This window comes from Grampus griseus (genome assembly GCF_964374135.1).
Source record: "Grampus griseus genome assembly, chromosome: 6".
In the NCBI taxonomy this organism is placed as follows: domain Eukaryota; kingdom Metazoa; phylum Chordata; class Mammalia; order Artiodactyla; family Delphinidae; genus Grampus; species Grampus griseus.
Window position 1 is genome coordinate 47,342,738 of NC_139000.1, and position 11,912 is coordinate 47,354,649.

At 36.7% G+C, this 11,912-nt stretch overlaps 1 protein-coding gene across 1 annotated transcript in view; it reads left to right on the forward strand.

Annotated features, from left to right (window-relative positions):
* ABHD17B (abhydrolase domain containing 17B, depalmitoylase) overlaps positions 1-10,660 on the forward strand; it is a 37,315-nt gene extending 26,655 nt beyond the window's left edge. Inside the window, exons 2-4 of the mRNA XM_082656347.1 lie at positions 1,531-2,000; positions 5,949-6,128; positions 9,136-10,660. Coding sequence (XP_082512473.1) covers positions 1,534-2,000; positions 5,949-6,128; positions 9,136-9,355 — 867 coding nt within the window. The 5' untranslated portion in view covers positions 1,531-1,533 and the 3' untranslated portion in view covers positions 9,356-10,660. The remainder of the gene's footprint in view (positions 1-1,530; positions 2,001-5,948; positions 6,129-9,135) is intronic.
* Positions 10,661-11,912: the final 1,252 nt, after the last annotated feature.

Here is an 11,912-nt window from a genome sequence, read left to right on the forward strand (position 1 = left end):
TAGATTTTTTTGGAGAAAATTAGGTGCCACCAACCCTCTGGAAGGTGTTTGTTTTGAATGCCTTCTTCCTGGAACCTAAGCAATGGTCTACTGCTAAAAAGAGATAGGAATTTGAGAAAGGATAATTAGAAGGAAATGCTGGTAGGGCAAACAAGTAGTACTTTATTTTGTTTCTGAGTTAATATGAGCTGTGGATACTTTTAAAATATTGATGAAAAGGGCATAGGAGAAAGTGGACCATTTCTGAGTGTGTCAGCTCTATGGCCATTACTATGTTAAGTGCCTTAACGATATCATTATATTTGTTCTTCACAACCACTGTGTTCATTGTAGGCACTGGCCTCATTTACTTATGAAAACAGTGAGGGTCAAAAAGGTAAATAATTTGCCCAAGGGCACACGGCTAGTAAGTGCTACCACAACTCTCTCTGACTTCAAACCTTATGCTCATTTCCATCTAACCATTTACGAAATTTTCCTTGAGCAGATCTTTTTTCCATAATAATAATGCCTTCTTAATTTGGGCAATAATTTCATACATACATATATTCATATATACATTTTAATGTTTTACAGGTTATTTAGGCCATTGGCACTATGGCTAACATAATAGGCTTCTGAGACAAATATGGCTAAAATAATAAGCTTCTGAGACAAATAGTATTTTGAGCCCTTGAAGCAGTGTATGTAGCCCAGTGATGTAGGATGATGACTGAGCCTGGTGTCAAATCCTGGCTCCCTCACTTCCTCAACTTGTGCAGGTTTCTTTTCTCAGACTACCATACAGAGTTGCTTAGAGGATTAAACATGCTGATATGCATAGAACCCTTAGCACAATGCCTGACAAATAGTAAGTGCTATTATTATATATTTACTATATTATGTTAAATCCCTAGCTTCTCACGAGATTCTGAGAATTTTCACTGAGTTACACAGAAATTAAAAGCTAACTAAAGATATTTCATACCTACTATGTTGTTATTTGTAGAGAAATAACAAATTTATACCTCTACTCTCTGGTAAGAGTATCATTTTTCATATTTTGGTTAAGTATTATAAAATATCAACTACTGGGCTTCCCTGGTGGTGCAGTGGTTGAGAGTCCACCTGCCGATGCAGGGGAAACGGGTTTGTGCCCCGGTCCGGGAGGATCCCGCATGCCGCGGAGCGGCTGGGCCCGTGAGCCATGGCCGCTGAGCCTGCGCGTCCGGAGCCTGTGCTCTGCAACGGGAGAGGCCACAACAGTGAGAGGCCCACGTACTGCAAAAAAAAAAAAAATTCAACTACTATTTGCAACATGTCACATAGTATTTGAGTCCGTTTCCTGGTCAGGAATATTTGTCTCACCTCATGATTTCAAGTGTTTCTAGAAAGATGCCAAAAATCTATTTGGGAAAGCATACTTCATATAATAGTAGTAGACACTGTCCAGTAGTAGAATTTACTGGTGTCTTTGTTTTAACTTTTATTGTATGCAAATGCAGAATGGACATTCAGTGATTAAAACATGACTATTCTTTTCTTTTTCAGAAGATGAATAATCTTTCATTTAGTGAGCTATGTTGCCTCTTCTGCTGTCCACCTTGTCCAGGGAAAATTGCTTCAAAATTAGCATTTTTGCCACCTGATCCAACTTACACGCTGATGTGTGATGAAAGTGGAAGCCGCTGGACGTTACACCTATCAGAACGAGCAGACTGGCAATATTCTTCTAGAGAAAAAGATGCTATTGAGTGTTTCATGACTAGAACCAGTAAAGGCAACAGAATTGCCTGCATGTTTGTGCGTTGCTCACCCAATGCCAAATACACTTTACTCTTTTCACACGGAAATGCTGTTGATCTTGGTCAGATGAGCAGTTTTTACATAGGACTGGGATCACGGATTAATTGTAATATATTTTCATATGATTATTCTGGATATGGTGCAAGTTCTGGGAAACCGACAGAGAAGAACCTCTATGCAGATATAGAAGCTGCTTGGCTTGCTCTTAGGACAAGGTAAATGGTGATTGGGAATTGTTTTCCACATTTGTGATGGCTGATAAAATTGTCTTGTATAAGAATAGAATAAAATCTGTTTTTGTAACACATCTTGAAGTACTAAATAAAGATTATATTTACCAGTATAAACCTATGAAGAGTTACACTTTTAGATTGTAATTTTAAATTTTGTATAATAGCATAAAAGAGTTTGACAGCTTGTGTGTGTGTGTGTGATTTTCCTAAAAATGTAAGCCAGTGAAAAATGTTTGGTTTTAGAAACTTACTGGATTGTGGTATAAAAATGTTTATTCAAAGTTGCAACATTTCAAGGGAATGAGAGAAAACAGTGATTTAGCTAATCATTCTCTTGATCTGTCATTAACAGAGTAAGAGGCTAGATTGTTAAAATCCTAAGGCAGGGTTTGCATCATTTTATATAATTAATAATTAAAAATTAATAAATAGAAATAACATTAATCTTTGCTAGTCACAAAAATACTTATAAATTTTTCTTGAAAAAGATTGCAATTTTGTATACTTCAGTGTATTTTCTCATCAGTTAATGTACACTAAACAGAAAGATACCTCAATACAAATTATTCTTCATTGTACATTAATAAGCTGCCTGACTTCCAGAGGTGTTTTTTTGTTTGTTTGTTTGTTTGTTTTTTGCCTGCGTTGGGTCTTCGTTGCTGTGCGCGGGCTTTCTCTAGTTGCGGTGAGCAGGGGCTACTCTTCGTTGCAGTGCGCGGGCTTCTCACTGCGGTGGCTTCTCTTGTTGCGGAGCACGGGCTCTAGGCACGCAAGCTTCAGTAGTTGTGGCACGCGGGCTCAGTAGTTGTGGCTCTCCAGCTCTAGAGAGCAGGCTCGGTAGTTGTGGCGCACGGGCTTAGTTGCTCCGCAGCATGTGGGATCTTCCCGGACCAAGGCTCGAACCCGTGTCCCCTGCATTGGCAGGCGGATTCTTAACCACTGCATCACCAGGGAAATCCCTCCAGAGGATTTTAGACTGAAGCTAGAGTACATAAAGAAAATCTAACATTCCTAATTTAATTTAAATATTAATGGTTTCAGTTAGTTGGGAAGAACTTTCTCAATTTCATTAGTAGATATAATCTTTTTTAGAAAAATCTTTAGAAACATTTACCCCTCCAAGATGTGTAGTAAAACTATAGTTCCATAGCAGAATTCTGTATAAAAGGGATTCTTAAGTCAATTGAAATGATATGAAAACAAATTTCTGACAAGTAAGAAAAAAAATAGATGGTAAGTAGTAATTATGGAGTTTAGGAGTGGGAGGGAGGCACACACAGAGCGGTAAAAATTTATAAACTTAAAAGCTACCTTAAATGACCACAGTCAAAATATGCTTCGGTTATACTCCTGTCAGTCCCCTCAGGCCCGCAAACAAAACTGAGTTCCCCCTTTCAGATTCAACCAGTTGAATATAGTATATATAATACCTGTCAGGAAAATATGATAATTTTTTAATAACAGATTTATTGCAATATAATTCACATACTATAAATCAACTTCAGTGAATTAGTATAGCATCTAAAGGTGCCAAAAGCAGATAACCTTCATTATTAGTGCTTCCAAGTAGCACAAAAGTATAAATTATTCAAGCAAAACATGTTAGTATCCAGTTAAGTGTTCTTTCTATGTTTATGTAAAAGAATCCCCTCTTGTAAGTGGTCAGCTTTATTATTTTTTTTAAATCTTATCAGATATCAATTTACAGGAAACTTTCTTCAGTGATTTCTAGTCTGGGTTAATTAAGCTTTTTATACACTCGACCGGTATGAATGAAGACTAGGAGTAGAACAGATAGATTGCTACCTAGTCCCACATACTAGTTTAGCATAGAATTTCAGACTTAAAATTTCTCTTATGTTGAACTCTAAATATGGTTGGAAGAGTTAGTAAGGTTAGGAAGTCTTGGGAAATTTTATTTAATTTTTCTGAGCCTCTGTTTCTTAGTCTATTTAATGAAGCGCTTGAGTTAAATGATCTCCAAGATTCTTTCCAGTTCTTGAATTCTGTCATCTAATAAAATGTGTGTAATTAGAATTCATGCCTTTCATTTAGTTTACTTGATTAAAGTAAAAAAGAGCTTAAGTAACCAGGAAGGGAAAAAATAATGAACTTAAATAATTATTATTTGAATAACTTCCCTTTAAGGATAATTGAATATCTATAGTAACCATGTTTCTGAACTTCTGATGGATCAACAGAAAATAAAGTATGAATATTCACTATGCAGCCTTTCCCCCACAGTATTTGAGCTCATTATCTGTTTGCTGTAATAGAAAAGGCACTGGACCTGGAGTCAGGATACCTGGGTTCTAATTACAGGTCTGTCATTAACTTACTCTGACTTTGAACATCTACTCAGTAAGCAGCCAACCTAGATTAGATGGTCTCTGAAGTCCTTTCTAATGTGTACTATTCTGAAATTCTGTTACTGCTTTGAGTCCTCTGATAGTAAATTGGCAGATGCTTCAGCTACTCTGGAGCCTTGCCATTGCTAGCTTTAGCCTAAAACCCATCGTTGCTACCCACAGTTCTGCTGTTCAGCTAAACAGCATCGATGCAGCCCCAAGCGTTATGCTGATGCGATGCTGCAAATGTTCATTTTACTAATTTCTTCATTCCTATGAAGCTAGGTCTGTTGCAAAGAAAAAACCTTTTCTTTTTTTAATTAAGATTCTGTGTAGAGAATTTATTTATTTATTTATATATTTTGGCTGCGTTGGGTCTTCATTGCTGCGCGCGGGCCTTCTCTAGTTGGGGCGAGCAGGGGCTACTCTTAGTTGTTGTGCGTGGGCTTCTCATTGTGGTGGCTTCTCGTTGCGGAGCATGGGTTCTAGGCGCACGGGCTTCAGTAGTTGTGGCTCACAGGCTCTAGAGTGCAGGCTCAGTAGTTGTGGCACATGGGCTTAGTTGCTCTGCGGCATGTGGGATCTTCCCAGACCAGGGATCAAACCTATGTCCCCTGTGTTGGCAGGCGTATTCTTAAACAGTGCATCACAAGGGAAGTGCAAAAAAAGCTTTTCTGAGTTTAGTTACATTTAGAGTCAGTCTGTAGTAGATGGAACCCAATCTTTGGGACATGGTCCAAATTCTTCTGTAAGACTGATTTGAAGAAACTATGGAGAGGTAATTAGCTCCTATAGTACCTCACTTACACTTGCAGTAGTTTATAGTTAAGACAGTTATACTGTACACAAGTAACAATGCCTGGAACATAGTATATACCCAATATAATTGAGTTAGTGAGTTCATATATTTAAATCTGAATCATTTTTAAAGGAAGTATTCATAAATCACTGGCCCATGTGGCTTTTGGAATTCTCATTCATCTATTGATCTTTCCAATCATTAGTCCATTTCTATGGGTAAATAAATGCAAATCTCAAGAAAAATAAGTAATTTGCTCTTGGCTAAAACAATACATATATTTTATTCATCATTCCATACTGTAACTATATGTTGCATTTTCATCACTATGACCAACTTCAGAAAATAAAATGAACCACTTTTAATGCCTAGAGAAATAAAGAACCTTTTTTACATTGAATGGAAAATAAACACTAAATCTCCATTAAACATCAGTCCATTAAAATATTAGTGACATAGTATGTTCCAAATATAGTCAATAATATGCTACATTGAATTGCATAAATGATTTAATAAATTCATTCCTTAAGATTAAAATTTTAAGAGACCTCAGCCATTATTTTTCCAAAAGATAGACTTGAAACAGATGAAATAGTATAGATTTTATTGTGGCATTAAATATGTTAGTGATGACTAAGAAACTTAAGTTTTAAATATAAATTTATTGACATTGTCTCATTCTTTCATTCTTTTTTAAGAGTAAGTCCTTAGTAGTGATTGAACACTTCATACCAGTCTGACTCTCCAACTCTTTTTTTTTTTTTAAACTTCTGGACTCTGTAGATATGGCATTCGCCCTGAAAATGTGATTATATATGGCCAAAGTATAGGGACAGTACCATCTGTGGATCTTGCTGCTCGGTATGAGAGTGCTGCTGTTATTCTTCATTCTCCTTTGACCTCAGGAATGCGAGTCGCTTTTCCTGATACCAAGAAGACCTACTGTTTTGATGCATTCCCAAAGTAAGTATTAATATTCAAATAGTTTAATTCGAAGAAACTTTTGAGGGAATTTTTTTCCATCACTTAAGGTATTCATGATACAGTTCACTCAGCCATGAGCTCCTATTTTACATATATTTTAGAAATTGTGGAAAAATTACTTTGTGAGGAAGGTGGTGGCAGGACGTCTGTCAGAAGGCTGAAGTGTTTGAGCAATAGTAAGCCAAGTGAAAAGTGCTGAGAGCCTTATACCCCAGATGGTGGCACTAGTATTGGAGATAAGAGAGTGAATTTGAGAAAAAATTGATAGAACTGAATGTCAGACTGTATATAGGATGCTAAACAAAAGAATTTGAATATAATTCCCAGGTTTCTGACTTGAGCTGCTAATGGACGATAGTACCATCCAGTGAGGTGCATAATACTGGAGGAGAGGAACAAGTAGAGGGAAAATGAGACACATGTGCATAAAATATGAATGAACGGGGCTTCCCTGGTGGCGCAGTGGTTAAGAATCCGCCTGCCAATGCAGGGGACACGGGTTCGAGCCCTAGTCTGGGAAGATCCCACATGCCGTGCAGCAACTAAGCCTGTGTGCCACAACTACTGACCCTGTGCTCTAGAGCCTGCAAGCCACAAGTGCTGAGCCTGCGTGCCACAGCTACTGAAGCCCGTGCGCCTAGAGCCCGTGCTCCACAACAAGAAAAGCCACCGCAGTGAGAAGCCTGTACACAGCAACAAAGAGTAGTCCCCACTCGCGGCAACCAGAGAAAAGCCCACACTCAACAACGAAGACCCAACACAGCCAAAAATAAAATAAATAAAAATTTTTAAAATCTTCTGTAAAAATGAATGAATGATGTCTAATTAGTGATATCTGATTTACAAAAGAAGTGAATTGTGAAAATGTTGAGTCTTAAATGAGCCAGAAATGAATGAATGATGTCTAATTAGTGATATCTGATTTACAAAAGAAGTGAATTGTGAAAATGTTGAGTCTTAAATGAGCCAGAATAATTACTGCCCCCACAAAGTCTGCAAACGTAAGTGTTAGACAAATTTAAAAGAAGGGCTACTTTTCCTCATGCTTCTCAACACAGGATGGTAGTTCCCACTAGCTCTTCTTCATTGTTAAAAAAAAATTGACGGCCTGTTTTTCTCAAAGAAAGGAAGGGAAGAAGTGACAGGGTAGCAAATTTCAGTCGTTATTTCCTTTCCCAAATTGGTAGCAATACAAAGATTCTTTGTGAATGATAGGCCAAAGGCCAAGTCACCACGTGATTCTTTATAAGAACAGGAAGGGTCATTTCAAAAACAAATTTTTTCTTCTTTAGCCAGTAAGGGGTTACTTTCTTAGGGAAGCGTATGGGAGCATATGCTATTATCACCAGAGCAGGCTGTGGGAGGTTTTTGGTTTTTAAATCTATTGGGGGTTTGTTTTTGTTTTAGAAAATGGTAGATTGGAAGGTATGTGCATTATACTTTGTAGCTGAATGGTAGGAATGATAGGGAGACAATTGGGGTAAACTATTGCCAAGTTACATCTCTGTTTAGCTCCCTCTTTCATTTCAGCTGCACCAACAGAGTATGCAGCACTAACAGTAAACTGTTTGAAAAAGATCATACGTTTCCTTTTTTATTTAATTCCTCTACTATTGAAGAGTTGACAGCAAATAATATACCCAAGCATTTTTTCCTTACCAAATGCTGCCTTGAATTATTTCATTGATGATTTTCTTCTTTTTCAAGATTCTGTCCTCATTTTGTAGTTATGCCTTGTGCCTCTTTCTATCAGAAAATTTTTAAAACTTGTTCTTCGTAAGGTTTTTTCTTTGTATTGTCTCTTCCAAGTTGCCCTTTTTTACTGTTTATTTTGATCCTTGTCTTATATGTAAAGTGACATCTCCTCTGATGTCTGATAATTCTTATTTGTGTGCTCATATGGAAGAGTAAGGAACTAAAGAGCTGAGCTGAAGTGTGGGGAATTAAGACTTGTTGACTGTGAGTTTCACTATCCAGTGATCTGGCCAAGCCAGTTAGTTGGGGATCCCACCCCGATGTCAGTATTTATCTTTCCTCTTAAGGCAGATAGATAGTCTCCAAAGAAGACTCTGACTACAACTATCTCTTAAAAGGTGGAGGCTTGGCTGCCAGCATTCTGGGAGCCCAGTAGGGAAAATGGGTTCATAGCAGACAACATGTATATGTTTACTTGCTATTTGGTACCTCTGCCTTAAACTGTCCGGCAATCCCCTAGTCCACAAACCCTCCAGTTTTAGGTAGAGGGCATTTACCCAGCTGCAAAAGGGAGGAAAGAAAAGAACTGGGGGGGTGGGGCAGGGGTGCAGGACACTATTTCTTAAACAGACTTTGAACAAATTCTGTAGATTTGAATCACCCGCCTTTATCTGCATGTCAGTTCCTAGCCTTCTGGGGGTATTCCATGATATAAATTGGATTGGTTCTTCACTTTACCCTTCTGTCCTCTTAAAAATTATGTTTTCTCCTATACTTTTAATCTGTTATCTCACATATTCATCTGCTTTCCAGCTCCAAAATGTTATGTTTTATTTTATTCTTCCTATTTTTGTAGTAAATACCCAAAACAAAAAAAATATTTTGCTTATCATTTTAGTAGGATATTGGGAGGGAGAAAAAAATATGAATGCAGAGAGGTATGAAGTTAGCACATAGCTGAAATGGTCCTTGGTTTCTTCCTCTCCTTGCAACCTAAGTTTCTGTGCTAAAATATCAACATTGTAGAAAGGCGAAGTAGGATGACTATAATGATTGAGTGATTCCCTCAAAACAGAAGTGCATGAAGTTAACGTTCTCAGATAATCTTAAGGTAGGGAGTAATGTAAAGATGACTTTTGAATCATATTTGAAATCCAAGAGGTATCTATCTCTTCTGAATTGATTCAAAGATGGTTCTGATATTTAAATTATCTAATATAGCACAAGAAAATTTTTTTTGTTTCCTTTTCATACTTAATTTGTTGACTTCTTTCCTCCTCTTTCCCTACAGCATTGACAAAATCTCTAAGATTACCTCTCCAGTATTAATAATTCATGGGACTGAAGATGAAGTCATTGACTTCTCACACGGCCTCGCATTGTTTGAGCGTTGCCAAAGACCTGTGGAGCCTCTGTGGGTTGAAGGGGCAGGTCACAATGATGTGGAACTTTATGGACAGTATCTTGAAAGATTGAAACAGTTTGTGTCACAGGAACTGGTAAATTTGTAAAATATTCTGAAAATTTGCATACTGGGTTTTCTTTCTTGCTGAACTGCACTCTTTGGTAAATAACATAAAACCTGAAGGTTTTGTTTGCAAATCATGTCAGTTGCCTTCATAAATGTACAGGTAATGATTTGTTAACAGACTTAATGAAGGTTTTAATTACCAAACTAGAAACTGGAAATAACAATATCATGCAGTCAGGCTATGTAATTTATATTTTTTCTGTGAATTTTTTTTTTAAACATCAAGATGAGTACTGTATGAAATTTTAATTCTGTAAGATCAAACGCTATGAAAGTATTGCCAAATGCTTTTGCATATCAGAAACAAATTTATAAATATTTTTAAAACATCTCAATGTACTAAATCTTATCCTGGTATACAAATGTAATATTCTTTCAATAAAAAGCTGTATATCTTGAACAATTAAAGTACTCAGAATAAACCATATGAAAACATGCAAGTTCACTAAAGATGACCTAAACCCTGTTGTACAGGGATAGAGATTTAAAGGTTATTTTATTGTAAAATACATTGAATTTTCTGTATTCCCTGGTTATCATACATTTTCTCCTTTAAAAAAAAAGATGTAAGTCTTAATCTTTATGCCATTTGTTAATTTACCCACTAGTTACCTTGTAAATGATAAAGTCACAATAGCACTGAATTTTAACGAGTTTTGATTTATAAGTTTGGTACTGTGAGGCAACTACTTAAAATTTTCATTTTAGTAATTTAAAAGGCATTTAGAGCTTCAAGAATAATTTTGTACGCAATGTTGTTTTAAATTTTGACTAATCTCGTAGAAATGCAATACTGTCACTGTTAGAAAACCTGAAAGTCCATTAGATGTTCTTTAAGACCACAAACAGACTGGCTATTTGATCCCTTTTCACTTTGACTATTTTTAAGAATAGGACCTGTTGTTTTGGATTACTGTCTGAGAATTTCATGGATTTACTCCTGGATGCAGGAGATAAGAAAACATCATAACTTTTATATTAACGAATGTAGTGAAAAAAATAAAGCTCACACAAAAACTAAGTTGCCTTTCCTTGAATGAATCCTGCTTGAATAAAACAATGAAAGAAAAATAAAAATAAAATTAATGGTATGTAGTCTAATTTGTAAATGAATGAATATTGAAATAATACACACTGTGGATATATTTTAAGGCCTTATGTAGTTTTAATTGTTCTGCTTGTTCTGTGGTTATGTCTAAGACTATAGTGTATGACTCTCTTCAAAGTATATCAAGTATTGTGAATGCTTTGGTTCAGATGTGTCAAATTAACAGTAAAACAAAAATATGCCACTCAGCTGTGCTTGTTTTTCTTCTTCCATGCTCCTCACTCCCTACTTAGTACAAGGACTAAAAAAAAAATATACCATTCATCTTTATAGTACATAGATCTATAGTTTCCTAAATTTTATTATTCCTTCTTTCTTTTAGAGACGTTTTTCCTTCTCAAGATTGTCTTAAAGCCTATACGTTTCCTTCTTTGTACAACATACACCCTAGAGTTTAACTGTTTTCTTTGATCACCTGGGAAAATCAAAATATTGATCACACTAATTCAGTATTCACTCATTCATTCAACAGATACTTATTGAATGTTTAAATCATTCAAAACCCTATGCCAGATAAAGATAGACATCAACCTTGTCCTCACAGCCTTCACAGTATAACTGAGACAGACACCTTATTGCACAAGTATTATTACTGTTTGTATAAGGCTGAAGGAGCTTTGTAGGGTATTATAATAGGTAAAAGGTGCTCTTGAGGGAACACGGGAAGAAGGGCAAGGAGGAGTCCCACAAAGAAGTGGTATTTGAACTGAGCTTTGAAGGATGACTAAGAAAACACTGGGCCTGGGTGGTCTGAGAGGAACAGTATGTGGAAGCCTAGAGGAAGGATGGTGCGTTTGAAATTAAGAACACTGGTCAGAGGTCAAGGGGAAATGATGGCAGAGGGATGAGGGTGGTGGCTGACAAGCTAGTTAGCGGCACAATCACATATGGTATCATCATTCTAGAAATAGTAGAAAACCGTTGAAAAAAATATGAAACTACACTTGTCAAGAGCTTATAGATGAAAAATATCTGGGGACTTCCCTGGTGGTGCAGGGGTTAAGAATCCACCTGCAATGCAGGGGACACAGGTTCGATACCTGGTCCAGGAAGGTCCCACATGCCATGGAGCAACTAAGCCCATGAGCCACAACTACTGAAGTGTGTGCGCCTAGAGCCCGTTCTCTGCAACAACAGAAGCCACCGCAATGAGAATCCCGCCCAGCACAAGGAAGAGTAGACCCCGCTTGCTACAACTAGAGAAAACCTGCACGCAGCAATGAAGACCCAACACAGCCAAAAATAAGTTAATCAATTTTTTTTTAAAAAACTATGGAGCAAAAGCATAATTTAAGGAAAAAAGAAGAAAAATATCTAGAGATTTTAACTTGCTGGAAATAATATTTGAGCCAATTGTTTACAACCTGAAGTAAGATGATGGTGATGAAAAATTGATCATGGGGAAATAAATCTTATATACAAAGTGCTG